At 35.6% G+C, this 27,976-nt stretch overlaps 1 protein-coding gene across 2 annotated transcripts in view; it reads right to left on the reverse strand.

The window, feature by feature from the left end:
- Positions 1-3,199: 3,199 nt before the first annotated feature.
- Positions 3,200-27,976, reverse strand: part of PXDN (peroxidasin) — an 85,702-nt gene continuing 60,925 nt past the window's right edge. For both annotated transcript variants that reach the window (XM_082047679.1, XM_082047678.1), the window contains 9 exons: positions 27,637-27,745; positions 27,031-27,188; positions 21,164-22,667; positions 20,249-20,383; positions 17,929-18,137; positions 8,929-9,049; positions 6,430-6,562; positions 5,247-5,360; positions 3,200-4,600 (listed from right to left, as the gene is read on the reverse strand). In XM_082047679.1, coding sequence (XP_081903805.1) covers positions 4,478-4,600; positions 5,247-5,360; positions 6,430-6,562; positions 8,929-9,049; positions 17,929-18,137; positions 20,249-20,383; positions 21,164-22,667; positions 27,031-27,188; positions 27,637-27,745 — 2,606 coding nt within the window. In that variant the 3' untranslated portion in view covers positions 3,200-4,477. The remainder of the gene's footprint in view (positions 4,601-5,246; positions 5,361-6,429; positions 6,563-8,928; positions 9,050-17,928; positions 18,138-20,248; positions 20,384-21,163; positions 22,668-27,030; positions 27,189-27,636; positions 27,746-27,976) is intronic.

Below are 27,976 nucleotides of genomic sequence, written 5' to 3' on the forward strand. Positions count from 1 at the left end.
CTAACATGTCTAAAAATCCCACTGCAAGGATTACTGATTTGGTAAATAACACAGGAAAAAGCACGAAACTAATAGAGGCTTAAAAAGAAAATATAAGGAAAAATATTTTAGATCATATAAAGACTTATACTATGGCAGCAGAATATTATTTTACAAAACAAAGTTACTGAGTATGGGAGGTCATTCCCTATAAAGACAACTTTAATCATACTGTGGCCAAATGATTTTTAGCTGTAATCAACTAAAACAAAAAGGCAATTTACTCAGTTTATTTCAAATAACTGAATTTTTCTCAATATATATCAATATTAGTTCAAGAGTCCAAACTTTGTGGGTTTTTTGATTTGCTTTGTTTTTAAATAGCTGTTAGCAAACTTATTGGCAATTAACTGTGTTGAGCCCTGGCTGTTGTCTTGCTTCGACTAACACAAAGTTGTTTACTGAAACAAAACCTTCTCTTCATCTGTCTGCCTGGTTTAGTCTCATGGTTAAAAAAAATAAATTGAAATGTAAACATTCGAGTATTCTTACATTAGGATTAGAAACTTAGGAACTGACAACCTCTGTTAAAAGAAGCATGCAGTACCCATCTAACTTACTAGAAAAATGTATACCAGTACTTTGCCAAACTAATTTTATCTGAAGTTGGAGAAAAAAATCTGATTGCCCTAAAATTATTTTTAGGACAATGATTGAATACTACTTATCAACATTTTGGAAAAGCAACAGGATAATATGTTCAGAAGCCTGCTGGAAAACACATAAATGAACGTATTGCAGTTCTGCTTTTCTAGATTTGCCTTCTGCAACACTCAAAGTCAAACTATAGTGAAGCACAGTCAACTGCAACCTGAAAACAAATCTTAACTCTGTGTCTCAAAGTCCACCTTTAACTTCCCCCATTTCACTGTAAGGCAAATGAGAATTATATTAATTGCAATGATATTGTATTGCAAAATACTGTACTGCATGAAGTCATGAAGAAACAGATGAATCTCAGGTGGCTCTAGCAAAGGAAGTGACCCCAGTGCCCTAGAGAGCCTAACACCTCACCAAAGGATAAGAGTAACTCATCATGTATTCAGCAGTAATTCATATCCTGCGACAGAGAAACAAGATGAAGTAAAGAAGAGGATCTCTTTTGCATCAAGACATATTTTGAGCTGAGATTGCATGAAGCTGGATATCCACTTGGGAAATGATTTGTATTAAAGAATGAACATAGAATCAAGTGCATTGGAAGGCAAGTCATGACTGGATCTATATGAAGACATTAGGAAGTAAAGAAACTGTGCAAGAACAAGCTGTAAGTATTATGACATTCCCCAAAAAATGTTCAGCACTGTTTTCAAATACACATTTGTGCTAAGAAATAGCTGTATTTTAAATGACCTTTCTGAGTCTACATGCATTTTTCTCCCATCACCTAAAAGAAAAGTAAATAGATACTTTAATTTGATGTGTCATTATATTAAAGAACCTACTGAACTTGCATGATTCATTAGCTCATTGCTTAGTTCTCAGAAATGGAGTCTTTGTCATGACAACCCAGCATAAGTAAGATGGATGTTCGATAAAAGCTTATGATCAGGAATCTTCAGCAAATAATCTAAACAATACATGTATCAACAAGAAATCACTTGGAATTTACTTGGAAAGGTGGCCCATTTTATTTTAACTGAAAAGCATTCATTATACAGTGCAAACAATTCTTTGGTAAATTTACTGATCAAAATAAAAACAACGACTTATTTTAGGTAACATTAACACAGGAAATAAATATGTAAAATTTGCAACATATTACAGCAATATTCTCACAGTGGATACTGAGGAAATGGTCATCTAGCCATTGGCCACTGTTTCAGAAGTGTTAAAAATCAATGCTGATTCTGTAGACACTGCAATAAAACTGAATTAGTACAATCCATGACTCATTACATTTTAAACTGTGGATAAAGACCTGGTTTTCCTGAATGGTTTATAAGCAGATGGATGACAGAAAATAACTCAATATTACACTTGTTTAAGCATATCCAGACTCCTAAGCCCATTTTATATACCATATGAATAAACAGTGAGCAACAAAGGAAACCTCTCACTTTACTTTGGAGGCTGGAGAAAAGGAACAATCAGATATAAGGTACTATTTTATAATGTATAAATGGAAACTCTCTTCTCCTATAAGCAAAAATCTTGAGAAAGTTTATTTAATATAAAATTGGAATAAAAGAATGCAAGTAGAAACCAGGTGGATGTATTACTGCCTTATTTAACTGTTTAGACAGTTAAATTCTATTTGGTTTAGCTCTGCAATCCTTCCTCTTGGAGGAATTCCTGCTATAGGTCAATGGGAGTTCCATCTGAGTTGAAATTACAGGACGAGACATGTGGTTTGGACTCTCAACAAAAGTCAACACGATACCAGAGTATCAAAGAAATACAGGAATGACAACCTCTAGGAACCATATGATACTCAAACGTACTCGCCACACGCAATTTCTAGAAGTATTAACATAGAAAATTACATAAGTCAAAACATTGTATATAAAATCAATTAAAATAGTCTTAAAAATATAAATCATAGTTCCATGTGTACCTCTACCACACACCTTTAACACACCACTCACGTGTACATACTGCTCCTACCGTAGTAAGAAACAAGTTTCTGCAGGAAGCTTTAAAGATACACCAAAGTTTGAACGTGTGTCACGGTTTCAGTTTACCAAATTAGGAACTATTAATGTTAGTAATCAGAGAAATTATGTGCCAAAATATTATAGTGGAACTCATATTGCTGTGCTAGGTTAATTATTAAACAGGTATTTGATCTACCATGCAATAGCTAAGTATTCAGTTTGTTTGCATAATTGGAAATGCTTAAGATGAGAATATTTGATTTTGTGCAGATTTCTTTGATACCCAAATCTCTTTTCCCTAAATTTGAACAATAAACTCACAAGTCAGTGAACTATGTAACTAAAGAAGTGCTCTGGTTCTAGTTAGTCCTGACTTGGGACTTAAGGACAGAGCCTTAAATTCTAACATATTAGGCATTCTGGGAGAGAATCAATTCTGAATAAACACAAAAAAGCTGTAAAATGAGGTATGATAGTTGTCCTTCACTGAATATAATACATAATTCCTCATCAAAAATATGCAGTTTGTATTCTAAAAAGTACACAAGTTTGAAATGCTAGTGTAGACATTTACTCTATAACATTAAACATTTATTAAATGGGAAATAAAGTCCATTGGTAGACCATCTTTAACATGAATGATAAAAATATTGAGGTAAAAATATAAATGCATTAGATGAAACTGGAAAAAAACAAACAAAAAAAAAATGAAATGCCTTGTCAGAAAAAGTAGTCAATCCACAATTACTCATGATCCTTGATTTTGTTTGTTCTTTTTTTCAACAAACAGTGCCACAATATAATCAGGAACATACGTCTGTTGACAATATGCACAATGAATCAGTAGAAATCTTTGTTTACAAAATGGCATGTGACATCTTTTTACGTTTTCAGAACAGGGCCATACAAACATGTGAGCTGATCTGAGATAACAGAAGCATGCTTTAAAACTGGACTGCATGGTCATGGTACAATGATTTAAGATAAAAGAAGCAAACAAACAAACAAGTTGCCAAGAAATTACATATGTTTTGACAAAAAGGATTACGTTCATTTTAAGATCATATGCTACTCTGTCATGTGTGTTTTCCTAGAATGAGGAACACTGTCAATTACATCTGTAATATACATTCAGTTGCTTTTTGTATCTTCCAATTATGTTTATTTATATTTCCTTAATAAAACTAGCTTTTTTTGTGTGTGAAAATTTTGATTAATTTTGCTACTTGAATTAATGAAATTATATTGAAAGGTGTCATGTAGCTTGCTTTATTTCCTTGCTGGTCCAGATAAAGAAATGATAGTGTGATTCAACAGAATTTCCATGCATAGGTGTTTGCGGAAACTGGCCCTTACGGCATTGCTTTGGGCACAGTGACCTTGTGTTTTCTGTTTCCCTGCATTTACTCAATACTATGAAAGAGCTAAATATCAAGTCAGACTGGTACTGAAAAGGGATAGTAAACTTGTGATGTTCATAACTAAAGGTAGGAAACAAGGTGTTCATTTCAGAGTAAGTCTTAAGCCCAGTCATTTTGGGTACCTAAAACCACCTGACAGTGTTCTTTTAAAGTAGCACCAGTTTGAGTTTGTCTAACCTGAGAAGCTTAACACACAATTAACTTTGACCTGTTTGTTAATTTCCCTTTTGTTAATTTTTGCATTGTGATTACCTTCATGGGCAGAAAATAAAATGATACGTTATGTTATACTGTTGCAGCACCATTAGAATGTTGTAAAACTTGGTTTATTGCTGTTGTTAAGACTGTAGTTACCTGGTTTTGCCATCAGCAGGCATTGAGATTTGAGGAGTATGCACCCTAAATTCTTAAAAAGCAGACTTATGGCTTCTTTTTATTAATATTTTGTTTTAAGCAGACTGGACAGCAATCTCCTTTAACCTTCACAGGCGCTTCGCAGTCAGCCGGCGGGCATGACTCTACAAAACAGGTAATCTGACCAACCTGTGACAGGAAAAATGTAACAAAACCAGAATACACTTAGCTACATTTTCCAAAAAGGAAGTACATTTTTCATTTTATTGAAGAATATGTTCTCTCTCATTCATCCTCTCTAAGATCTTGGCTACTATGACTAACTCCACATAGTTTATTTCAGCATAAACTTATATTGAGAAGGCTGTTTGCATTATACTATCCTTAACAGAGCAGTATACAGTTTTATCTAACTTTTGGGCATGAAACTCTGGGATATCAAGTACCAACATATTTATTTTACTACCTTTTTAAAAATTTCACCATGATGAAAGAAAATAAAAATCAAGGACTAAGGTGGATGAGCTTTCATTGATTTTTACGCATTTTAGTAGACTGTTTCAAGAAGTCTCTCACTTTGCAGTTAATTTTGCCAGTACAACTATGTATAAGTGTAAATGGAAATGTAATAGAAGTATATAAAGGCTAGACTGAAAATCAGTGACCAGGGCAGGGACATCTGAATAATATAACTTTCTGCACCAAATAACTAAAAATCCATAACAAAGCAATTAGTAACGATTACGCAGAAATTAGCAGGCACAAAACTGAACTGCTGTTTTAGAAGCAGATCCTAATATAATTTCTTTCTCAAAATAGGTTTCCACATACTTACTTTGCATTCACACACAGTACAAGGGTCCCTTTTCCAGGTTTCATTGCTGGAATATGATTTACCTTTTTCATCAGTGCAATCAGTTTTACTGAGGCGTGATTCAAGTTTTTTTATCTGAAAACATTTAAAAAAGTTAATAACTGAATCAAATAAAGGTGTTTATTTGTGCAAGGTATTCTGTCTTTTCTCTTATGCTACCTAATCCATGAAAAATACTTGCCTGGGTTTTTCTTCTGACTACTTAGCTTTCATAACATTAAAAGACTAGAAACAGGTAATACATGTGCAAACAGCCTTTCAAAAGCAAACTAGCAGAAGACACATTTTTCCTACCATTGGAACATACAACTAGAGCACATGAAGAGAAGCAAACTACATGTGACATATATGGACAGACAAATCTAATCTTTAAAACGTCTGAATGAAAAGGAGGTGAAATAAAAAAACCAAACCAAAACAACTTAATATTGTTTGCTTGGAATTTTGACTATCTGTTTTTTCCTTAATGAAGATGAGTACAACAATGACTAAATAATACCATCAAAGATGGAATCAAGTTACAATGTAAATAAGTATATGAATTGTATCTGTAAATTGCATGAAAAAGCTGCTCTGGAGGAACTTAATTATTCTAGGCAAACATTTTGGCGTACTATGGACTTGTCAGTCCTGTATGGTGTACATTTTTAAAACTGAATTCCACTATGGCTGAATTACTCTGAATAAAGAGTTTATGCCACATCACAGAAGTCTTCTCTAAGTGATCTACACCTTAACTATATTCACAGCTGTTGTCTCGCATATTACTTCTGATGAAGTCTACATTTTAATCATAGTTTTACATAGATTCTATACATTTCAGATAGGAAAAAAGATTTTAATAACATTACAGACAAATTTTTAGAGAAAGACTAATGCCATGTTTAGTTTACAATGGTTACACAAAGCTTCAGTTTCAAAAGTCAAGAGGGTCTATTTGTAGAATATTTCAGTATGATTTCAAAAGAACATAGAAATAAAAAATAATAACACACCCTGTTCTGTGATGTGTTTTGTTTGAGGTACTATGTGCTGGTTTTGGGTTGCAGTGGATGTCTAAATATTAAAAACATAAGACGAGTGATATTAGGAAAATATTATAAATTAAATCTACAATTAGAAACTATCCATTATAGCACCTTACCTGGTTTCTGAGGCTTGAAATAGTTTTTTGCATTTCCAAAACAAATTCTTTGAAGTCATTCACTGCAGGCATGTTTGTATTCTCATTAGATGCTGATGTGGCATTACGAAAATATTTACTATGTTTCACAGAACTGCAACAAATGAATGCCAAGTCAGAGTATTAATCTAATTCATTTTTATTTGGCTAGATATTTTAGAATACTTAGCAAAAATTTACAAGAGCAATCAGCAAATGTATGAACCACAGCGGCATGCAAGACCCACTGGTGCTAAAGACAGCCCCAAGTCAGGTGAGCTGTGGATTACCATTAATATCACTAGCAACAGGGAACTTCTACTTAGAAAAATAATGTATGTATTTCACGCCGGGGGATCACACACAAAGTTGTCATCAGTGACACTGTAGAGTACCACCTTAAATTCACTGGGAAATCTCTGGGCTTTCAATATGAAAAGCATACAAAAATGAGTCTTAAAAAAATGTTAATTCACATTTCACATTCAGATTCATAGTTTCTCCCTCTATATGCTCATTAGCAAAATGTGTATTTAAAGAAATTTCCTTTAAAAAGGAAAAAGGTGTTTTTCATTAAGAAATGAGAAGTACATATCCATGTGTCCCATTTTAACTAACATTTGAAAACAATACTGATTATCATACACAAAATCTAGGGTCTTTTGCCTATAGCACTTTCCAGCTATCTATTCAGTTCAATCTGTTGACTCAAAACTGTTGTCAAAGGAACTGTCCATAACTAATAATATATTATTTGGCATCACTTAAAAACCATGTATTCAAAAACGAGGATAACACTAATTATTAATTCACTTATTACATCAAGATCCTTGAATCTATACAAGCATTCCTTTTTTTGTTAGCATGTCTTCTCCAGAGCTAAGAGATAACCAAAGAATGAATTGGCAAAGAAATCTTCTCTCATATAATAGGGCTCATGATTTATAACCTTTCTGCATAAATTAAAAGAGCACTTATTGGCAGGTGTTCAGTCTACTTAGTTTCCCATAGTTTTTCATCTAAATTAAAGAAAAAGAACTCTAAACAACATAACATGCCAAAATTCAAGTAAACCAGCTGTTATTGTATAACACAAAGTTTACTCTTCCCCACCTGCTCAAGCTATTGAAAAAAATCCTCTCATCAGGAATGCAGTTTAAATACAACAATGAGCATGAGAACTGATGAGAATCTTAAAGGACTGAGGTTGCTTTAGCTTTATTTATGCTATAAATAAAGTATTCTAAACTTGTAGTTTTATAGTCCTAATTAGTAATTGGACTGTTGTAGCTTCATTTCTGAAATACAGTCAAAGAGCAAGTTAATGAAAACAAGCTGCTGCTTAGATATAAGCATTTCTTTTTCTTGCTTTCATTTTTATTTAATTTAACCCTTCTACAGCTTTAGAATTATGGGACCAGCATCTTTAAAAAGTGAATTACTGTTTTGTAAATTTCAAAACTTCGAACAGTGCACTGGCAAAGACGAATAGAATATCCATCTTCAAAGATTGCTTCAAAGGAACATTTTCTTTCCTATTGTTTATAAGTAAGCCTATACTTAGATGCTGACTTCTCTTTCTAAAATCCTAAGCACCTAAAAGCTCTGTTACTTCAGGACAGCTTCCTATCAATTAAGTGAAATATAGTGGCGATGTTTCCTCAGTGCGATAACATCCACATGGGTATTTGAAACTGCTGAAATAAATTTACCTGTCTACATATCTGTCTACCTGCTTTCCTTTCCAGAGTGAGTAGACTCTGCCTAATCTTCTCATTCAAGCAGATAATTTTATTTGCTAAAAGAACACATGCTATATAGAAAGAGCTATAATTCAAAAGAGTCACAAATTAGCTCATCAGGAATGATTTGCACAAGAAATGTCTGGTCTGAGCAGAACTGGAAATTTCAGGGACCCTGCGCAGTTGATCATTTGCATCTGACACTGTGATTTACTTCCTTGCTAGAGTATTTTGAGTATTAGGGAGTTATAAACAACACTGTTGCACCACTGTTCTCCATTCCTGCATGGAATATTTTGGTACTAGAAGCAATCCCTACCATTATCACAATTTTTTATGCTAGTGTTATTAACACTTGTTTTCCTCCTATTTCTACAGGAGGACCTAGCAGCTCCAAGAAGGAAAGGAAATAATTTAGTTTGGTTACTGCAGGCACAGTAGGAATGTGGGATTCCAAATCCTCCAAATTGTGCTTCGTTACCAGAGTTTTTTCATGAAAAGCACAGGAAGAACAAAAGCATTACACTGTTTCATTCTCAAAGGGTCTTACACAAAACTGAGCTTAAAAAGTGGTTTACCATTAGCAAACGTATAATGTCAGAATGAAATACATTAGTCAAACTTGGGAAAGTAGACATTGGAAAAACGTGGCATGCACTTACAAAGAAATAATTCAGTTCCATTCCACTTTGAAAACAATTTTTTTTCATACTTCCTTAAAGAAAAATAATAATCTCACCTTACTGTTTTTGACATTTTTATTTTCTTCAAGGGCTTGTCCTCCTGAAAGCTGTAATCAAGAGAACGTCTTCCCCGAAAGTGATAAGAAAATGCATTAAACTGTCCTCTAGTTCTACAGTCTGAAATTAGACAAGAAATTATACATTGTAAATTAGAGTATAATCAGCAGTTATATTTTTAATACAGTTTTACAGTATCTTCTGAATTGGCAAAGGCAATTTATACATTCAGTGTGATCCCTCTGGAATCAGTTTGATGGCAGCTGAATATGTCACAGTGATACAACATTTAAGCGAGTTGGCTGCAAAGAATTTGATTATTCACAGACCAGCTTTTTGGTATGAAACAAAGGAATAAATATTATTTTCACAAATATATCAGTACTACTTTAGCTATTCTTTTCACTTCCGAAATTTCCACTCTCTCAGCTTTTAATTGCTTTTCTGCTTTTGGAACGGGGTAGTTAAATACAGAGGAAAATGATAGAAAAAACAGCCTGTTGCTTCCTCATCTACTCCAGGCATTATTATTTGTTATTTTTGGCATTTGAAAAAGAATCTTTAATTAAATCCTGGAGAATATTTGCAGACACACTTTACTGGCTGACCAGCCCTATTTCCAAATTTGAGGGATTTGAAAATATTGCCAGTCTCTTAGAACCTAAGACCACACCATAGAGCAAAAATCTCAAGCCTGAGAATAATCATGACAGAAATCTCCTGTGATCCTAAGGGGACTTCTTCACAAGATGAAGTATGTCTTTCCTTTAATTCTTTATATTTAGTCTTCCAGCCACAGTGAGTATTTGGAAGGAGTCCCATTTGAAAAAAAGAAAAGGAAAACAAACCAAATCTGGAACAACATTTTGGAGAGGAGACAATGAGAAAACAGAAGTTTTCCCATTTCTGTTCACAGAAGCTTTAAAACAAAGTTATAATGGGTTAAGCTGCAGCGGGAACCAACAGCATGTTCAACTGTTAGAAGCAAAGAGTCTGCTAAGAAAGGAGAAGGGAGAGCTGAAATACAGAATCCCACGGGCGTACGCCAACTGAGTCTGGTATTAGCAGAATGAGCCATGAAAACAACTGAACAGGGGAAGAAGTGATTTTCCCTAATGTTGCTCTTAACTTGTACCACAAGAAATTTATTCGGAAAGTCAATAGCGTTCTACAAAGTATTTTCCTGGAATTTAGCAGTAGCTAGATAGAATACCTAAAGTATTAATCCAAAGTACTTCAAACCACTGTTGAACTGAGCAACTTGAGAAACAAATTTCAAGTTTCTCGGGATTATACAAAAATAAGTATCTTGGAGTACTTTTATTTGTATTGGACTTTTACTTATATTAGCTTATTATAATTTCGCTGATAGGAAAAACTTAGTTTGTCCATGGCTTCATATAAATTAAGACAAAAAAAATAAGACTGACAAAATAAAAAGTAGCAATAGATTTCCAGTTCAAAAACAACACCTAGAAATCATTCTTGAAAGTAATTTATCCACACAAATCTCCTTTCCTTTTCTTTCCTTGCAGCTTGTCCCATTCTTGAGTAAATTTATTACCTTCCTCCTATAATAACAGCACCACCAAAGAACTAGATGATATTTACTGCCAACATATTGCTCATTCTTCTTGTGTGTTCTGCTGTTTCTCACACAATCTTCTTGCTGCCCCCTCAGAAACTAAGCTCTTTCAGACGGGAGCAGACCGCTATGTCTGTAAGATGCTTGGCATGAAGGCACTTCTTAGACACTTCTACATTTAGTGTGGTGAGAAAAGGGCTCACACTCTGAAGGGCCACTGGAGAAAGAACTAGAAAGAATTATTTTCTTAAAATAATCTGTTGCTTAAATTTTTCCTGAGTGTCATAGAAATTTTAGTTTCTCTTGGAAGCAATTTGTGAAAGGTTTCTGCCACCCTCCTTTGTTTAATAACTGCTAAGGTCATCATGCAGAATATATATACGTATAGTAACACAAGGGCCCATTGTGGTTCTTTTTATTCCTAGATTGGTTTTCAGAAACAAAGGTCTGAAATCCTGGGAAGGTTTTATTACATTAGACTAGTAAATATGAGACCATATGTGCAGTGGCAGCTTCAGGTACACAGACCTGACATTTCTGTAATTTTTTAAGACTTAAATATGTCAACTTGACAAACGAATGACTCTTGATTCTTGGTTTCTGTTTCAGGTAAAAGGAAGAGGATTGTCACTGCTGAGAGGTACGGGACATAATGCTCTGGCTTTCAGAAAGCCTAAACCAAGAAGTCTATAGCTCTTCTTTTTTTTAATGAAGAATACCTTTGCAGCAGTAGTAAATGAGAAAAATAAGCCTAAAATTCTGCTTTTTTCAGCCTGCCTAACATTTCCTCACATTAGCTACACCCAGTCCAATTAATTTTCTGCACAAAGCTGAATGTTTAAAAGTAACCTAAGAATATTTTTTCTCTATGGACAACATTTTCTTCAAGAAGCTACATATTGTTACACTGCAAGTGGCAAGATAATCCATGTCTACATGGAACCCTTGTTTACATCTTTAGAAAATTCCCTGTTTCTCACAAGGTTTTAAAAATGCACCTATAACGTAAACTGGGTAGAAAAAACCCTGGCACTTTAAAGCATTGAGCACTCTTAATTCTCAGTGAATCACATCTAAAATCAGGGCCAAGGAGAATTAATCAAACGGTAGTTTAAGCCAAAACAACCTGAGAGACAAAGAGAATGTGAAGAAAAGTACACATAATGTAACTACTGCTTCTATTTTATAATATTTCAGTTCTCTGAGATTTATTGTAGTGAATTAAGCTGCTGTTACGGTAAGCATTTTTGGTTTTAAGAACTTCTGCTCATGCCAGTGGGAGCAGTAAAGGGGAGAAGAAACACTGAAAATGTCTGAGTGTCAAAGATTTTTTTTTTACTAGATGTTTTCACAAAGCAGCTACTTAAAACTTACACAACATTGGAAAAAGACTTTTCACCCCAAACGAAGACCTAACTCAGAATAGTTGGTTTTGTTATTGCACATTACACTGCATTTCTTCATTTCTTCTGTTAAATAAGTCTTTCTAAAAAATGCTAAATCTAATAGCAGCAAAAAATGTAATTTCTTGGTCTAAAATCCAACAATAATCTGCTCAGATTGGAACAGATGCATTTTGCATAAACATCATTTAAACATCTGGACAAAAATAATGGTGTAGAAGACAAAGTGGCAACCCAGACTGCCATCTTCCAGCTGATATACTGAGGAATTCTAATAATATAAAGATGTTCTCTGTAGTTGACCTCAAAGCTCACAGACTGATGTTACCAAAACTAGAAGGTTCAGACATCACTGGGAAAGCAAATATCCAAATAAATTACAGAACACGACTACATACATTGTTGACACATCTAGGTGTTCCTGCTCCGGCAGGGGGACTGGACTAGGTGATTTTTCAAGGTCCCTTCCAATCCCTAACATTGTGTGATTCTGTGATGGTTAATGATAGCCTAAAGACATTTAAGAATCTATGATGTCTTTGTGATCTGAATAGGTTTTGGATGGTCTGCAGGAAGATATAGGAGAACCATTGGTTCCTGAAACCAAACCAAAGCAAATCCAAACTCCCCAGCAGAAAAAAAAAATAAAAATAAACAGGATTAGTTAGAAAGTTTTGCAGATTAAAATCATGCATCTTTTGGAACAAATATATCAATGACCAGGGAGAAAAAATAATTACAGACAGACTGAAAATACATGGAAATTTGAAAGGTAAGGATGGGAAGAACTCAGCTGCCCACTAGATTGTGAAGGTATCAATGTTTTAGAAAGGCCGTGACAGCACACAGGGAAGAAGGAAATCATCCAACTGCCTAGTTTTGCAGGAATCACCAAGACACCTCCACTAGGATGCTTTCCTGCTCATGTTTCCTTTACAGCCAATGGCCATTGACAGAGGAAGAGACTGCAGCCTGAACTGCCCTCTAGAGACATCTCTTCCTCTACTGCCTGCAATGGGACTTCAATAGGCTGGGAACTTAGATTTGGTGATTCATCTAGGAGTTTGCAGTTAAACAGTATGAACGACAGCACATCGTGGTTTAACTCCAGCCAGCAACTAGGACCAGGCAGCCACCCACTCACTCCCACCCCTAAGTGGGAGATGGGGGAGAGAATTGGAAAGGGGAAAAAAAACTTGTGGGTTGAGATAAGAACAGTTTAATACGACAGCACAGAGGAGAAAATAAAATAATTAAAATAAAAAGTAAAAAACCAAAACAAAACAAACAAGCCCCAAACCAAGCAAAATCAACCAACCAAACAAAAACAAACAAATAAAAAACGAATGATGCACAAGGCAATTGCTCGCCGACCGTGACACTATAGCCTGTCCGTTCCCAGGCAGCGGTATTTGGCCCCTGACCAGCTCCAGTTGATATGATGAGCATGATGTCATATGGCATATGGTAAGGAATACCCCTCTGGCCAGCTTGGGTCAGCTGTCCTGGCTTTACTCCCTTCCAAGATTCTTTTGCACCTGGCAGAGCATGGGAAGCTGAAAAGTCCTTGATTACTCAGCAACAATCAAAACATCAGCATGTTACCAACATTCCTCTCACATTAAATCCAAAACACAGCACTACAGAAAGAAAACTAACTGTATGCCAGCCAAAACTAGGATACAACCTCTCGCTTCTCTGTTGCTTTTCACCAGGGATGGCAACTACTGGCACGAGTCCCCTGGTAGTAAAGACAAAGCAATGTCATAGATTAAGTCTCCTTAATTTAAGTTTATGAATTAGAACTATATTTTACTGATAATGAATACCTGAAAAAGAGAAAATATCCTTGATTTGCATGAAACCTAAATAAAAATACTGATTCAATAAAATTTGTAATCATCCAGAAATGCTGAACTATAATAAATGTGCTTCTATCCTTAAAATTACAGACTGATGAACTTTATTTTAATAGCCTGGCATAGTTTGAATTGTTATTAAGCTAATAGACACTGCCCTTAAAAGTAAATTTAAATGTAAAAGATACATTTGAATGTAGAAAGCAAAATTAATGTGATATGGCAGAAGCAAACCACAAGATCTATGTGAAGAGAAAACATGTTCAGGCATAAACTGCATCGTTTTGTTATTTTGAAGAGTTCTTGGTAAACAATTTCCATTGTCAGAAAAGATCTGGCAGCCTCACAGTGAGATCACTGTTAACACTTTAAAATGTTAAGTCTTCCACAGCATTTAGTGCTTAGGCCAGTGTTGCTTAGTGTTTTCATTGAAGATGAAAGGGAATAATGAGAAGGGAATAGTAAGATACAATACTGTAAGTAAATTTCACACAAATTTAAATTTGGCATAAAGTACTATCATTAAAACAAATAGTTGATGGCTTTCTAGAAGCAATCCTTAAATCAAATACACTAATGTGGTCAGTACAGAAGCAAGAGATGGCATAATTGTTGGTCTGGTCTTAAAATGCAGGAATTCATAATATAGGTCTATCCTACTGGAAGACCATGTATAAACGCACTGATTTCAAGAATGTCATAACTCTTCTAGTAAAATTCAGTGGGATTTAAACAGGTTTAATCAGAATTTGTATAGGGTTGTTTCCTGAATTAAACAAAAAAAGATAAATACCTGATACAGGAAACAGGTTTGTTGCTGAGAACCAGTTAAGAAAAATACTTTCCTATATCAGTTTACACTTATGAGGATGACTGGATGACTTGCATCTCGTCTGAGTCACTTCCTCATGCGTCATTGTTTGACATAAAACAAAAGCCTAAAGAAATTTTTCATCCTGATTTACCAAAAAAAAAAAAAGTGTGAAACTCACAAAAAGTGTAAAAACTCACAATGGAAAACTTTTCAAATTTACACGTTTGGAGTAAAAACATGTTTCCATTTGAGCCAGCATGTCTTTGCACCTAATTTCTAGTCTTATTCTTATATAATTCAAATCAAAAAAAGATTTCACATAACCATAGCAGCATGCTTATATATGAGGGAAGAGAGACTTATTATTTTTGTGATTTGGATTGAGAACTGAGATACAAAGTCAGCAAGAGTAATCATGGAAGCATACACTGACTACTTAAAAAAAAAAAAGGAAAACAAAACAACAAAACCAAACCCAAATTAAAACAAAACACCTCTATTGTTTTTTCTTTTTCTTTTTCTTTTTTTCTTTTTTTTTTCCACTAGAGAGCCTGAAAATAGCACCAAAAGTTTATTGTTTGGAAAACCTGAAGCTTGAATGCTCTTTGCTCAAATAAAGAGCTTCAGTAAATCTGCATCAATCCCTCACCATCTCTGACAAAACAAAGAAAGGTAGAAAGTAAAGGAAACCAGAAGAAAAACTTGTGTACCTCAGCAGAACCCCTTCTTTTTCCCACCATAAACTAGCAATTCTGTTGTATGATTCATTAATTGAAATATAAAGGTAATCTGATATTGTTATTATAAAAAAGGAATAATGCTCTGCTTTATAAGAAATAAATGCTAGTTTTACTCAAGAAATCTAAGAAGTGGGGTTTGTAACCAAGAACTTTTTCTATTCTTCATATGGAAAAGCATTTTGACTTGAACAAAACAGGAAGGATAACAAAAACAGATGTTTTTAACCAAGCTGAAACAGTTGAACATATGGGTCACTTATTAATTTACATAAAGTGCAATGAACAGTACTCTGCATTCTGTATTCTAAATTTTAACTTAGCAAAATTTTAATTATAAAATAATCAGAAGAATTCTAAATGTGGAGAATGGTTTAGTCTGGTTTTTTTTTCAGAGTAATGGTGAGTCCCTAGTGCCACAGAGTGATATACATTTTTAAAATCAATTGCTTAAACCTGGATTCCCACAGAAAGTGTCACACCCAGTCACCCACGCAACAAAGCAGTTCAAGCCATGCATACTTTGTTTTTTCTTCACTAAACTCTGCACAAATGAGTTCAGAAGAAGGGGATATAAATCGGCAATTTTTTAAAGAACATTAGTTATTGCTTTTGCTTGGCAGCTGTTTAACTGTACTGCATCCAGTAGTACTCTCTGGTAGTAACATTCTTGAATGAAAATACAAGCCTAGGCTGTTGAATGGCTGAATACTCTAAAGACTTTCCAAAGACAACATCTGCTCCAGAAGGCTCAGTGATAACATAACATTTAGAGAAGCAACATATAATTTCCCAGAACAGCTTTACAATTTTTCCAAATTGATATAATGAATGTATTTGTGAAACCCTCTACTGAGCTTCACGAACCATGGCAAAGAGAACTTACCCTAAACTGGTAGAATATGATTTACTCGCTTATGATTAAGAATTTGAAGAGTGATAACTGATTTTCTCTCAATGCTCCTGGCATATGTCAGGGCTCTTTTGAAAAGATTCTGGAAAACTTTACATTAAATATACAATTTGTCAACCGTATCTAGAGCTTTATAAGCTATTATTATCTATTTGGGAATGACAAACCTGGTAAATATTGCTTAAAAAATCTGAATAACCTAAAAAGAACCCTGGTAAAAATAGAGTAAGACCGAAATGAAACGATAACTGGGAAAACTGTAAAAGATTTCATTGAAATCTAAAGTATTTATTTATCCTAGTCTCACACAGATAACTGACATTTTGAACCAAGTCTTCCAAGGAAGAATTTTCTTAGGCAGGGATTTATTATTTAAAGTGTTGTTCAGTGGACAACAGTAGCCAGTTTAAATGCTAAATTATGCAATATCTTTGAATAGTAAATCTGTATCTACTTTTGTCTTTTTTAATGATACCTGAATTTGCTCTCATAGCAAAGTCACACTACTTAGAATTCTTCCTCAGTATTTACTGTATCTATACCAGGTTGAAGGGACATCCTCCATCAGTTTACCTTTTACCTACTGCCCTAAATTCTGAGCTATATCACCAAAAGCCTCTCTGTCACAGGAGAGAATGATATCTGACCAAAAGAGTTAAATGTGGACACTGGTGGAAGAGTGTGAGCTCTCTCAGAAATACAATCCACTGGTTCTTTATTCATGCATATCTTTTGGTAGAATATTGGATAGCCTACTCAGCAGTAGTAAACTCAAGAGAATCATCAGCAGAAAAGATTAAGAACTCAGATCCAGATACTGTTCATCAGAAAATCTACAAGACACTGGTACAGAAACTACATTCTTGCTGGGTAAATTATGAGATTCTAATAATCATCAACTGACAGTACCATTACCATCTCTTATAATAGCAAGCTTTTTCCAGTTAGTAATTTGTCTGACAGCAATTTATAGATAATCAGAGTTCCACAGAGAAGTTCCCAGAAAACCTGAATATAGTTTTCCAGTCAGGGCGTATCATTCAAGTTTTGTCAAAAGGAAATAACAATAACACTGTCAAGGAGATCTCAATAAAGAGAGGTCATTGTCCTCTGAAGTATTTTGTTCTTGATGCTACTGCAAATCATTCTGCAAATCTGTGAGATCCAGAAGAGTCTCTTGGGAAGGGATCTTCTAACTACGTTACAGATGCAATGAAGTCTGATGTGATGATAGCTAAAGACAGGCCATGCGGAAAATCTGGGTCTGTAATACAAGCCAACATATAGGCTACCAAGCAACATAGGATTCTCAGTGTCCTGTGCTTCATGCAGCTAAGTAAATCCTGTTTCTGGAGGAAAAAAAGTTTATTTCTGAAGAAAAACAAATCACCCCACTACCCTAACTTTTGAAGGAGACAGCAATGAACAAGAAAGTTTATCCACAAAAGGAAGAAAACAGGAAAACAGTTATCTACACCATGCAATGCTCAAATCTATGCTGTATTTAGAATGCATTCCTTTAATATAAAATATGGAATGACTGATCACAGCAAGGGTTGTGGTCCACATTTGAGTTTGTAGCATCCTAACAAAACCTGAACAAGTCACATATCTTCTTACAATTATTAAAATAAACAGACATTAAACAAAGTGCACATTTATACACTCAAATCCACCTGTATACAGACCTTCACAGCAATCCTGCCACATCCTGAGGTCCAGTTTAGGAATTTCTTCACAGCTACTATATCCATGTGGGAATTCAGCCACCTTAAAGACATCATGTTGTACCCTGGTTATGTTGTCACCATTGTCACACAAAACTCTGGCAAGAGATGTCTGCTTGATCTGAGTGAGCTGAGCAGGCGTGAACACACCCGGGTTCTCATACCATAACCTGTAATCTCACAGAAAAGACAGGTTTTGCTAATTATAAAACGTATATATCACATATATATATATCACATACACATATATCCTGAGATATTGCAATACTGTATGCAGTATGAAATTAATTATTCCATAAATCCTGTTCTCAACTTCACATAGTATCTGAGAGAGTGATTCAAATGCCAAAATGTCACTTCGTGTCACTTCAGCCCTATTTGGTGTCATGCTGACACTCTGAAAACTCCCAAGTCTTCAACAAATCCTTTGACTTCTCTTCTAGTCCAATTTTGATGTCTCGGGTGCCTTTGGACATAAAAAATAGCACCAGACTACCAGCTTTAAGTTTCTTTTAAGGTAGAGGTTAAAAACACCATAGATTTCTTTCTCCAGGCAACTTTCTTACGAGTATGAAAAAAGTGTGATAGAATTGCTAAGATTAGAATAGTTAATCTATACCTAGGTTGTTATCAAGATACACTATTCTAACATACAAGAATTTCCCACTATGATATTGTTTACATCTGACAAAACTGTAACATTATAGTTCTATATTGATACTTTATTCCACCTATTTCAACCTAAGTAAGAAAAATCCATAACCATTTTATATTAAACCTAGAAGAATGGTCAACAATTTTCATTTTACCTACTTATTGTATCATGTCATAAGGCATTGGACAGTGGCCAGTGTATTTCCAAGTATTGGGATCAGAAAACCAGATTCCGAAATTTCCATCTTGCCATGAAGTTAGGCTCTCTTCAAACATCACTCCTTTTCCCTGCACAGCCACATTAGTTTCGCGTGGTGCTGGCAGCTTTGATCCTCTGCCCATTGTAAAGGCTTTTCAAAGAAGTGAGAGTTGCTTTCATTATGTCTAATAATATTTTACTACTGTTGGCATGATGCTTCAAAACATTTGTATTCTTTAGACAGCAGAATCCCATTTCCTAAATATTCAATGTTTTCCTATGGTTTGTAAATGTTATTTCAGAAGAACAAAAAAAGCTTTTGCTGGAGAAATGCACACAGACACACACACAAAATGCAGTATCATAATCCTGTTGTGACACAAATAGGTACTTGTCACTAGCAATCTGGAGCTCATACTGTGTATATTTCTCCTTTTACTCCCTCTGCCTCCAGGCATGAGAGTCTTATGTTTCACAGCTTAATTTTAGAATAAACTTTACGTAAGAAAGTTGTTTTTAAAAAAGCACACAAAAAGGCTTGTGTTATTTACTACAGAAATAAAAAAGGCTTTATACTATCTTAAGTCATAACTTTACAACTTAGATAAAGCAAGTAACATTAGACAAAGTGAAGCAAATCTGATTTCCCAGTTCTTCATCTCCTTCTCTTTCACTAGTACAGGACTAATCACTCTAAGTGTGCCTATCCTCATGCCATGCAAAAAACCAGGATTCTAGGTCATGAATTATGTTAAAATGAAGGAAATGTTGATTTTCTGATTCCAAATAAGTCTGCTAAGAATATGTAAAGGAGATCTGGATGTTGTAACAATAGCAATGACTATTTTCTTATTCCAGGTACTGTAGAAACTGAAAATGAGAAATTTCTCATTATATGTATATAAAGTAATTTTAGAACAATTACCAATTTGTGTTATTTGGCATAACCTGTCTGCTTTTAACACTTTTGGGGCACAGACTGCTTGCATTCAAATATGTAGAAGGGTTGTATACACAGAGTGACACTTTTCCAGTCTATGCTTAAGTAACAGAGATGGTGAAAGTGTCTCAACCACCACAGCTCCTTTGCCAATAAAATAATTAAATATCAATGAAAGGAGATGAGTAATATCCACTTTTCAGAAAGGCTGATGACTTGAATAACAGGCAAAAGGAAACTCGGCATGTGTTGACTGTGGTGCTTGGAGGTCACCATGACATATTCACCATAAAAAGTCACAGATTTGAAATATTAACTAATCATAGCTTCTAACAAAGTTTTAAGCCTGTATTCTTCATCTTTTCCATTATATATTAAAATCATAAATGAAAATAAAATGCAGTTTGATTTTGAAACAATACACTGCAACTGTTATTAAGCATCCTCAATTTATAAACAGCTTTGGTTTCCATGGTGTTTCAATTTACCTGTCTCCATCCCGAATACGCCTAAATTGTGTGCTTAACAGACACATCAAAGTTGGCCCCAGGCGGCTCCCTGGAACTAAGTCTTCTACCATTAGAGCAGGAAATAGATCTATGTTCAGTGGGGAACCATACAGCCTATAAACAGAAAAACACAAATATTCAATGTCAAATATTTTACATTTACAAAATAATCAGTATGTGGTAAAACTAATCCCAAGAGATATACACGAGTCACAGTAAAGGTGACAGTGATAGTGCTACTCCTTTTGTGAACAACCTGTGGGTGTATATGCAAGACATCCCGCTATGTAGGTTGAGTATGTGAGAACATCATGGGGGTCTGCAAGTCTACCCTACAGTTTCCTCTAGTAGCTTTCTTCTGATTTCTTAGAACTGTTTATTTTTCAATAGCTTCTCTTTCCTGCCCCTTTGTACACTTTTACTGTAGCTGAGATCAATTCTCTGTCTGATGTTGTGCATATAAGCTAGTGGTAGCAGGTAGCTGAAGACATACTTTCAAACACACATGAAAATACAATGAACAATATTCCTATTTGTTTTAGTGTACAGAATGGATGGAACTGAACATGTAAATACAAGCATAAGACTACCATTAAATATGACCTTACATTGAAACAACATCCATATTTAACAGCATTTATAAAACCAGAATTTCAAAGTAATACTTTAATGAACACATACAGTGTATAGGAACGTCTTATTGTTCACAGAGATGTATAAGTGAAGAAATCATCTACATCTGGGAATTTTCCATGTCTATTCCCTGGTATGGATGGAAGTTTCTTAAAAAATCCCTTTAGCCCTTTCTTAACAAATATTTTCTTCTAGGTAAGACATTAGGTACTAATTTTGCATGCACAGTCAGATAAGTGTTTTTCTTCATCTCAGGCTCACCTGCTAAGTTTCTCCCTGATTTCAGGATTCTTAATTTCATTTTTCAGATCTTCAAAAGTCTGAGCTGAAGAAAGATTACAGTAAACTCTAAAATCATGGTAGGGAGGAATTCCATGATCTCTGCCTCTCTGAATATTCATAGCTGCCAGATCTAAAGCCACAGTACGTGCCATGGAGAAGAGTCTTTCTGTTAATTCTGTATTGAGTAATTGTGATGGGACACGCATCTTACCAGCAACACCAAACAATCCCCTTAGAAGTGGATCAATGCCTCCTTCATTTACAATCCGAAATGGAGAGAAGAATGCCTTATGAAGAGGTAGATGGCCTTGTGGAATAGGTTCAAAGTTTTCATCCAGTCGATACAGAAAAGGATTAATGAGTGTGTGACCAAACCTAAAAGCGGCAGTTGCAAACTCATTAGTTATGCCAGAATTAACACTGGGATCATAACCCTTATATTCGCCAAGCATCTTCATGCCTACCTCTCCAAAGATCTTAGGCAGCCAGTGGCTAAATGTTATGTGTTGCATTTCTGCACCAACAATTTTGCGTGTTTCATGATATATTGTGTCACCATCCCAGTGTGGATTGAGTTTCAGTAGCTCTGTGGCAATTCTGTTGTGTTCTCTAAACCACAGCGTATGGATGCTGGTAAGACCCAGCTGTTCATTAGAACGCTGGTCACCAGCCAAAAAGCAGGGAATCGGGCTTTCATTTTCATCTCTCATACATTCCGTTGGTGGGCCAGTAGCGAATGGAAGAAGGGGTTTGCCAGATCTCTGTACGATGCCCTGTCTCAGAAGACCCCTTTGACTCGCCAAGTCTCTGATTTCTAGTGCTTCATGGTCCGAACTGCCATACACATTGGATGCATCAATGTATGATGTCAGCTGGTTGATCTGCTCTCGTGGGTACACAGAATTCATCAGGAGAGATGTCATGCCACTTCCACAAACTGGACTGGAGCGTACGAAAAACATGCAGCGTGCACCGTTTCGAACTCTGGGATCATTTGGTGGTATCATGATTGAAAAGCACGGAGGATCATTTGTACAAACTGAACTGCAATGTTGACCATCTGAAAACCTGGCCTCACTTAAAGCAGCCACGGTGAGGTCAAGGTCGTGGTCGAGGAACTGACCCCACTGCATGAGCATGTGAGTGTACTGGTCATCAGGAGTGATTGTTTCTGTTCCGATCAGAGTAGTCGAAACCAAGCGAGGCATTGGGAGCGCGTAGCCATTAGAAAGCCTCCTGGGTTCAATTCCCCGAGGCAAATTAAATCCATTTTCGTAGACTGACTTCAACAGACGTTCAAAGGCTGTCAGAGAAGCGCCCCACATGGGATGCTGAAGGTTGTTGCATGTTCCGTCATGTGTCCTGTACTTCTGGTGGAAGCACATATCTGAGCAGTTGTTCACTCGTCGATGGGCTGTACAGCCTGAGAGATTTGCTATCAGATTCAAGTACTGTGGGGATACAAGGTCGTTATAGTGATAACCTGAAATCAGAAAAGACACAGAGAGAAAAATCAGAGACTTCATAGACTCATGGTCTCCACAGATCATTAATTTATTTGAAATGTTATTTTTTATATTGCGTTTTCCACCACATTAACTATCCCTACTGTTTCAAAAGAACAATAATAATCATATAGGTATAACAGACCATTAGGTCATTTAAGTAACATCCACTATTAGGTCAGGAGAGAACTTTGTAAAATGCCAGTTCAAGTACTACTTTTATAAAATATTTACAAAAGGGGCTCATTCCTCATCTGCTCACTTAAGAAAGCAGAGATCTTTTCGGAAATAAAAACCTCATATTGAGAAAAATGGCAAATTTTTGCCCATGTCAGTAAAAGCATTTAAAAAACTGTTGGTAACAATTACACGGATTTCAAGGCTTCGTCTCTCAGACTTGATAATTCACTGAACATGACTATTTTGTTTTGCGTTATTACAGTTAAAGTTGCACAATCTTAAGAAAAAAATCAATAAAAACCACAAAAGAAAATAATCACAGGCAATATACATAAAGAGAGGAGTGATCTCTAGGACAAGTGGTGTCAAATAACTCACGTTCACATTACCCAAGACTAGTTTCTAAATATAACACAACACTTGGCACAGGTTCCCTCTGCAATCCACACCATTCGCCCCTGGGACTACAACACATTTATCATGTTCCTGCATTTTTTTCTCAGTTCGCAGAAAAATAATATAGACAAAATAGATAGTGTAACTCATCGGAATTATGGTTTTATAACTTCAAAGTAAGGCTATGTTGCATGATCTCTGCTGTGATATGACAGCATGTTGAAGGACTGAAGACCATAGGCCTCCTAGTACAGTGTAGGGCAACGGCAGATGACAGAAAGTCAGGCTGCACCTTGTCCATGTTGCCTATTAGGGGTCACTCTGAAAGTGATTTTTTCTTAGAAACATTTGGTCTTCATTTCAGAAAAAAAAAAAAAAAGTCATTGATTTGGGCTATATGTAGATTATCAACTTGTGTAGACCAACCGAAATTTGTCCATAAAGCAAAATTTTTGATGCTGAGAAAGACATTCTTATTGTATCCATTGTATAATAGATTTCCTTCAGAAAAGCTTTGTTTTCCTGCACTGAATGTGGCTGTGGAACAAATTTTTCACTTAATGTGAGAAGAATCCACACTGTTCAAGACAAAAGCACAACTCACACCAAAGCTCAGTAGGTGGGGACAACTGGGAGATTCACTTCAAATGGGCCCTGCTGATCCAAAGCACAGGTATTGATTCATGGATATACAGTGTGGATGAGTGAGGTTCCAGGATCCAGAAGAGAGCCCAGGAGGCAAAATATTGGGCAATGCATATGTATTTCTGGCTCCCTAGGAGCCATCATACACACCCATGGTTCTCAATCTGGAAAGACTACAGTCAGGAGTAAAACCAAACAAGCAGAATATAGGCAGAAGGCAAAAAGGGAATGAGTGAAGCTGCAGTGATACTGTATTCCCACAGGCTCACAGGGTTCCCACCACAACAGCATTCACTCAAGAATATGAAGTGAATGCAGTTTTGCAAGAGGTTGGCACAGGCTAATTGCACACAGTCAGGGAATGTTCCTTTTAGTCCTGAGCTCAGTGCCAGCGCGCCTGCAAAGACATGGACCTTCACCTCCATTCAACACATCAATGCGTGTTAGACACACTGCCGCTCTCTGCCAATTGCTACAGCGCAGGGCAATTTCAAACCAAGCCCCTAAAGCCCTGCTTTGTCTTTGCCTTGAAAGGGACTGGCTTGCTCATAGCTGCTCAGCTGGGACGGGACCTGTGCTCAGTCTGGGCATCTCTTTTTTCTCAGCCTCAGGCCATGTGTACTCTGAGTGGTTTACAAGTCAGAGCAAGGATATTAGAGACGTAGTGCTTGCATTAGGCTAAACTGACCTGTTCTTGTAGACATACATAAATTATTTTATGGAATGTTCCAGACTAGGAAAAAGAAAAATAAACCACACAGTAAAACTGGTAAGTGCCACCGGGTAATACAGCAAAATACTCTCTTTAGGATATTATTGATAACATATTATAATATGCTGGCTACTAGGGCAGTTTAATTCTAACACTACAACCAGAAAACATACCTTCTTTATAATAACATCCATTTTTAAATGATCTTAATTCATCATGAAGTTCTTTCATTAAGATCATTATTCCTACAGTCTTTACATAAACATTTGTCTGGTGTGGTTATCCTGGTTGCCACCCACATTTCTGAAACCCAGCTGTGAGCAAAACTTGACTATGAATGTTTTCAGTGGATTGACCTTCATCACTAAAGTAAAATAAAAGGTTCAACTTCCCTGTTTAGAAGTTCAAGTTGGAGGCAATGTCTCGTCTATGGTTTAGATTCAGCGACTTTCTGAGCAGAGTGAAGGCTGCCATAAATGACAGTCTCAGATCCTTAATTAGCCTCACGTTCTAGGCACTAACTCTGGCTCTGTTTTCTGAAAGGCTGGGTGCTGAACATCTCCAGTGCTTAGAAGCTAGCTAGCTCCAGTCACATAATGTTAGCTATATTTTTTTCAAACTGCAAGGAAGATTTTTCATAGTCACAGAAATATTGATTAGAAGGGACCTCTTACTCAGACCAAGCGCCTGCTGGAAGCAAGGCTGTCTCCAGCACTGGGTCAGCTCAGCTGCATCCCCGTCTAGCGAGCTTGCAAACCTCCAGAAACTGAGTCTCCTCAGCCTTTCTGGATAAGTTGTTCCAGTGCTGCACTGTCCTCCTGGTGAGAAAGTGTTCTCTAATATCCAAACTGAACCTCCCAAGCAGCAATTTGTGGCCATTCCCCTTGTTATACAGTCTGGCACTGAAGAAGAATTTGGCTCTATAGTCTTTCCTTGGGATATTCCAAGATTTTCTGAATGGGAAACTGTCAAGTTTCTCAACTGTTCTTAATGCAAAAGCACCAAGTAACACCTTTCATTCGGCTCTGAATTTTGAAATAAAACCAAATAAGGACAACTATGAGTATTAAAATCTGAGCATTAGGCTATTTAAACGAAAACAGATTTATTTTGCTACTCGAGTTTCCCTAAAAGTCAGGTTTCTATGGATTTTGTAGGGCTGAGATGCAAGCTCTGATTGTGAACAAAATTTCCAGTATCACAGAAAGTTGCCTTATTTTGTGTTCATTACTTTGTATGCTTTAATGTCAATTTTTGGTAAACTTTAGGTGATTGAATTTCACTGTTCCAAACCCTAGTGAAAAGCAGTCAAGCAATTATCACACATCAGATTTCAAATGTTCGTAGTATTATATTCAACATGCTTGCATATGCACCTAACCAGAGAATCAAATTAAATCAGGTTGCTCTTTTAAAATGTAAGCCTTCAAAGAATTCTGAATAAGTTTTTGTAGTAAACTATTCATCACAAATTATTTACTCAGCTCTAATAATGAGTAACAAGCTTCTTTTTCTAGCAAATGTGACAGTACTCCACAAAGTTTGCAGTCTTTGGCCTTATAAATCCTTGCCTAGTTCACAGTCAGAGTTAAAGTTATCGGAAGTTACAATAAATACTCAATTATAAACATCAAAAAGAATATAATAAGTAAAAATATTTCCTCTAGATTTTCACTGTAGCTTTTGGCTATGTCTCAAGTCTCAAAAGCTCTCCTAAAAGTCTATCATTATGTCCAAATGTTTTAGTTCTGTGTCTTAAGCCTTTCCACATATATATCTACACACGTTTTAGTTGTATAGGCTCCAGCTGGACTTCATGAATTTGCACTTGGACTTCAATAACTAAAAGGTAGAAAAACTAAACCTGGAATTTTTCTGCTGTTTATAAAAAGCAGCAAAGACTCTATTTCTCATTACATAAGTTTAGTGTTAAAGAAAACAGTTTGATATGCATTTTAAGAATGAGAGGGAAATAATTCTTTGAATACTATTGTGGTACATGTAGAAACCTTGGTTTGTAAAGTATAGAAATCCTTCTTGTTATATCGTCTTTTCTCCTTGACAAGGCATGCCACCACTAAATTGTTTTACTTAAAGAGACATGGACAAAATCCTGATTATTATTTAATACATAACATAAAAGTCTGTTCTGCTATAAAACGATGGTCTTAACGAATTATCACACAGGCAGTTAACAAAAAGGACGTGTTATGCACTTGCGTTATACCAAATTTGACCAGTAGAAGAATCTGAACACGAATTTCTTTGCAAAGTCAAATACTTCACTGAGTTCAATGTAATGGTTCTGCAGCTGAGACCTAGACTCAGAAAATAAATGTCTCTTGAAGTAAAATGACTTAAGACGGCAAATACACTTCAACACAGAAAAATAAGGAAAGAGTACTGACTTGTTCCATTCAGGTCAACCATTAGACCATCTTGTACATGATCTTGAATAAGCTGTAATGTCCTTTCAAATATTTCCCCAGCTCTTGCTTGCTCAACAGTGTATGGATCCCTTGGGTATCGAAATAAGGCTAGCAAATCATTTGGAGAACGAGGACGGCTGATACATAATTTGAAAAATATAGTAAGTGTACACAGGAGTTACAAAATAACAATAAATCATGTAAACATTCAGCAACATGAATAGCACATCAACATGATTAGTACATACCTTAGTTACTCATCTCAAAATGGAAGGCAAATAGAAAAAATATATTTAATGAAGTAATAAAATATTAACATTGAGTAGCAATTAAACACTTAGTAGCTTTTTAACACAAATTATCTCAGCAGAAAGACTGCTGCAGTGAATAGAGATCTTGATAGGAGTGTTTAAATAATAGGAATTTTTACATGTTGAACTGTTAGTATTCTCAGAACTAATCAGATGTTCACAATGTCTTTTAAATAATAAAATGGTTTCTTGCTTAACAAATGTTCCATTATTTCTAGTATAGGCAAAATTAATTTTAACTTCTCTCAAAAAAAAAAAAAAAAGGAGGGGATACCTGTCAAATAGATGTGTACGTGTTGAATTTATTGCTCTGTCAACAGTTGCAATTGCTTCCACAATTGATGTTTGTACAAAAGGATCTCCATTTCGGCTGACATTAGGGACTACAGAAAGAGGAATTCAGACGTTATTGCAAAAATGGCCACACACAAAAAGATACTTCTATAAAACAGAGTCTAGACACGACATCATTTCAGTTGTACAAAGTAAACGGCTGTTCTTTAAGTATTAGTTTGTCCAAATATAAAATTCTTAACCATTTTGGAATTCTACCAGAGCATATTACAGTGGAGCAAAATTTAATTAAAAAAAAAAAAAAAGTTAATGTAGGTTTA

The sequence above is a fragment of the Streptopelia decaocto genome, assembly GCF_964273445.1.
Source record: "Streptopelia decaocto genome assembly, chromosome: 3".
NCBI lineage: Eukaryota > Metazoa > Chordata > Aves > Columbiformes > Columbidae > Streptopelia > Streptopelia decaocto.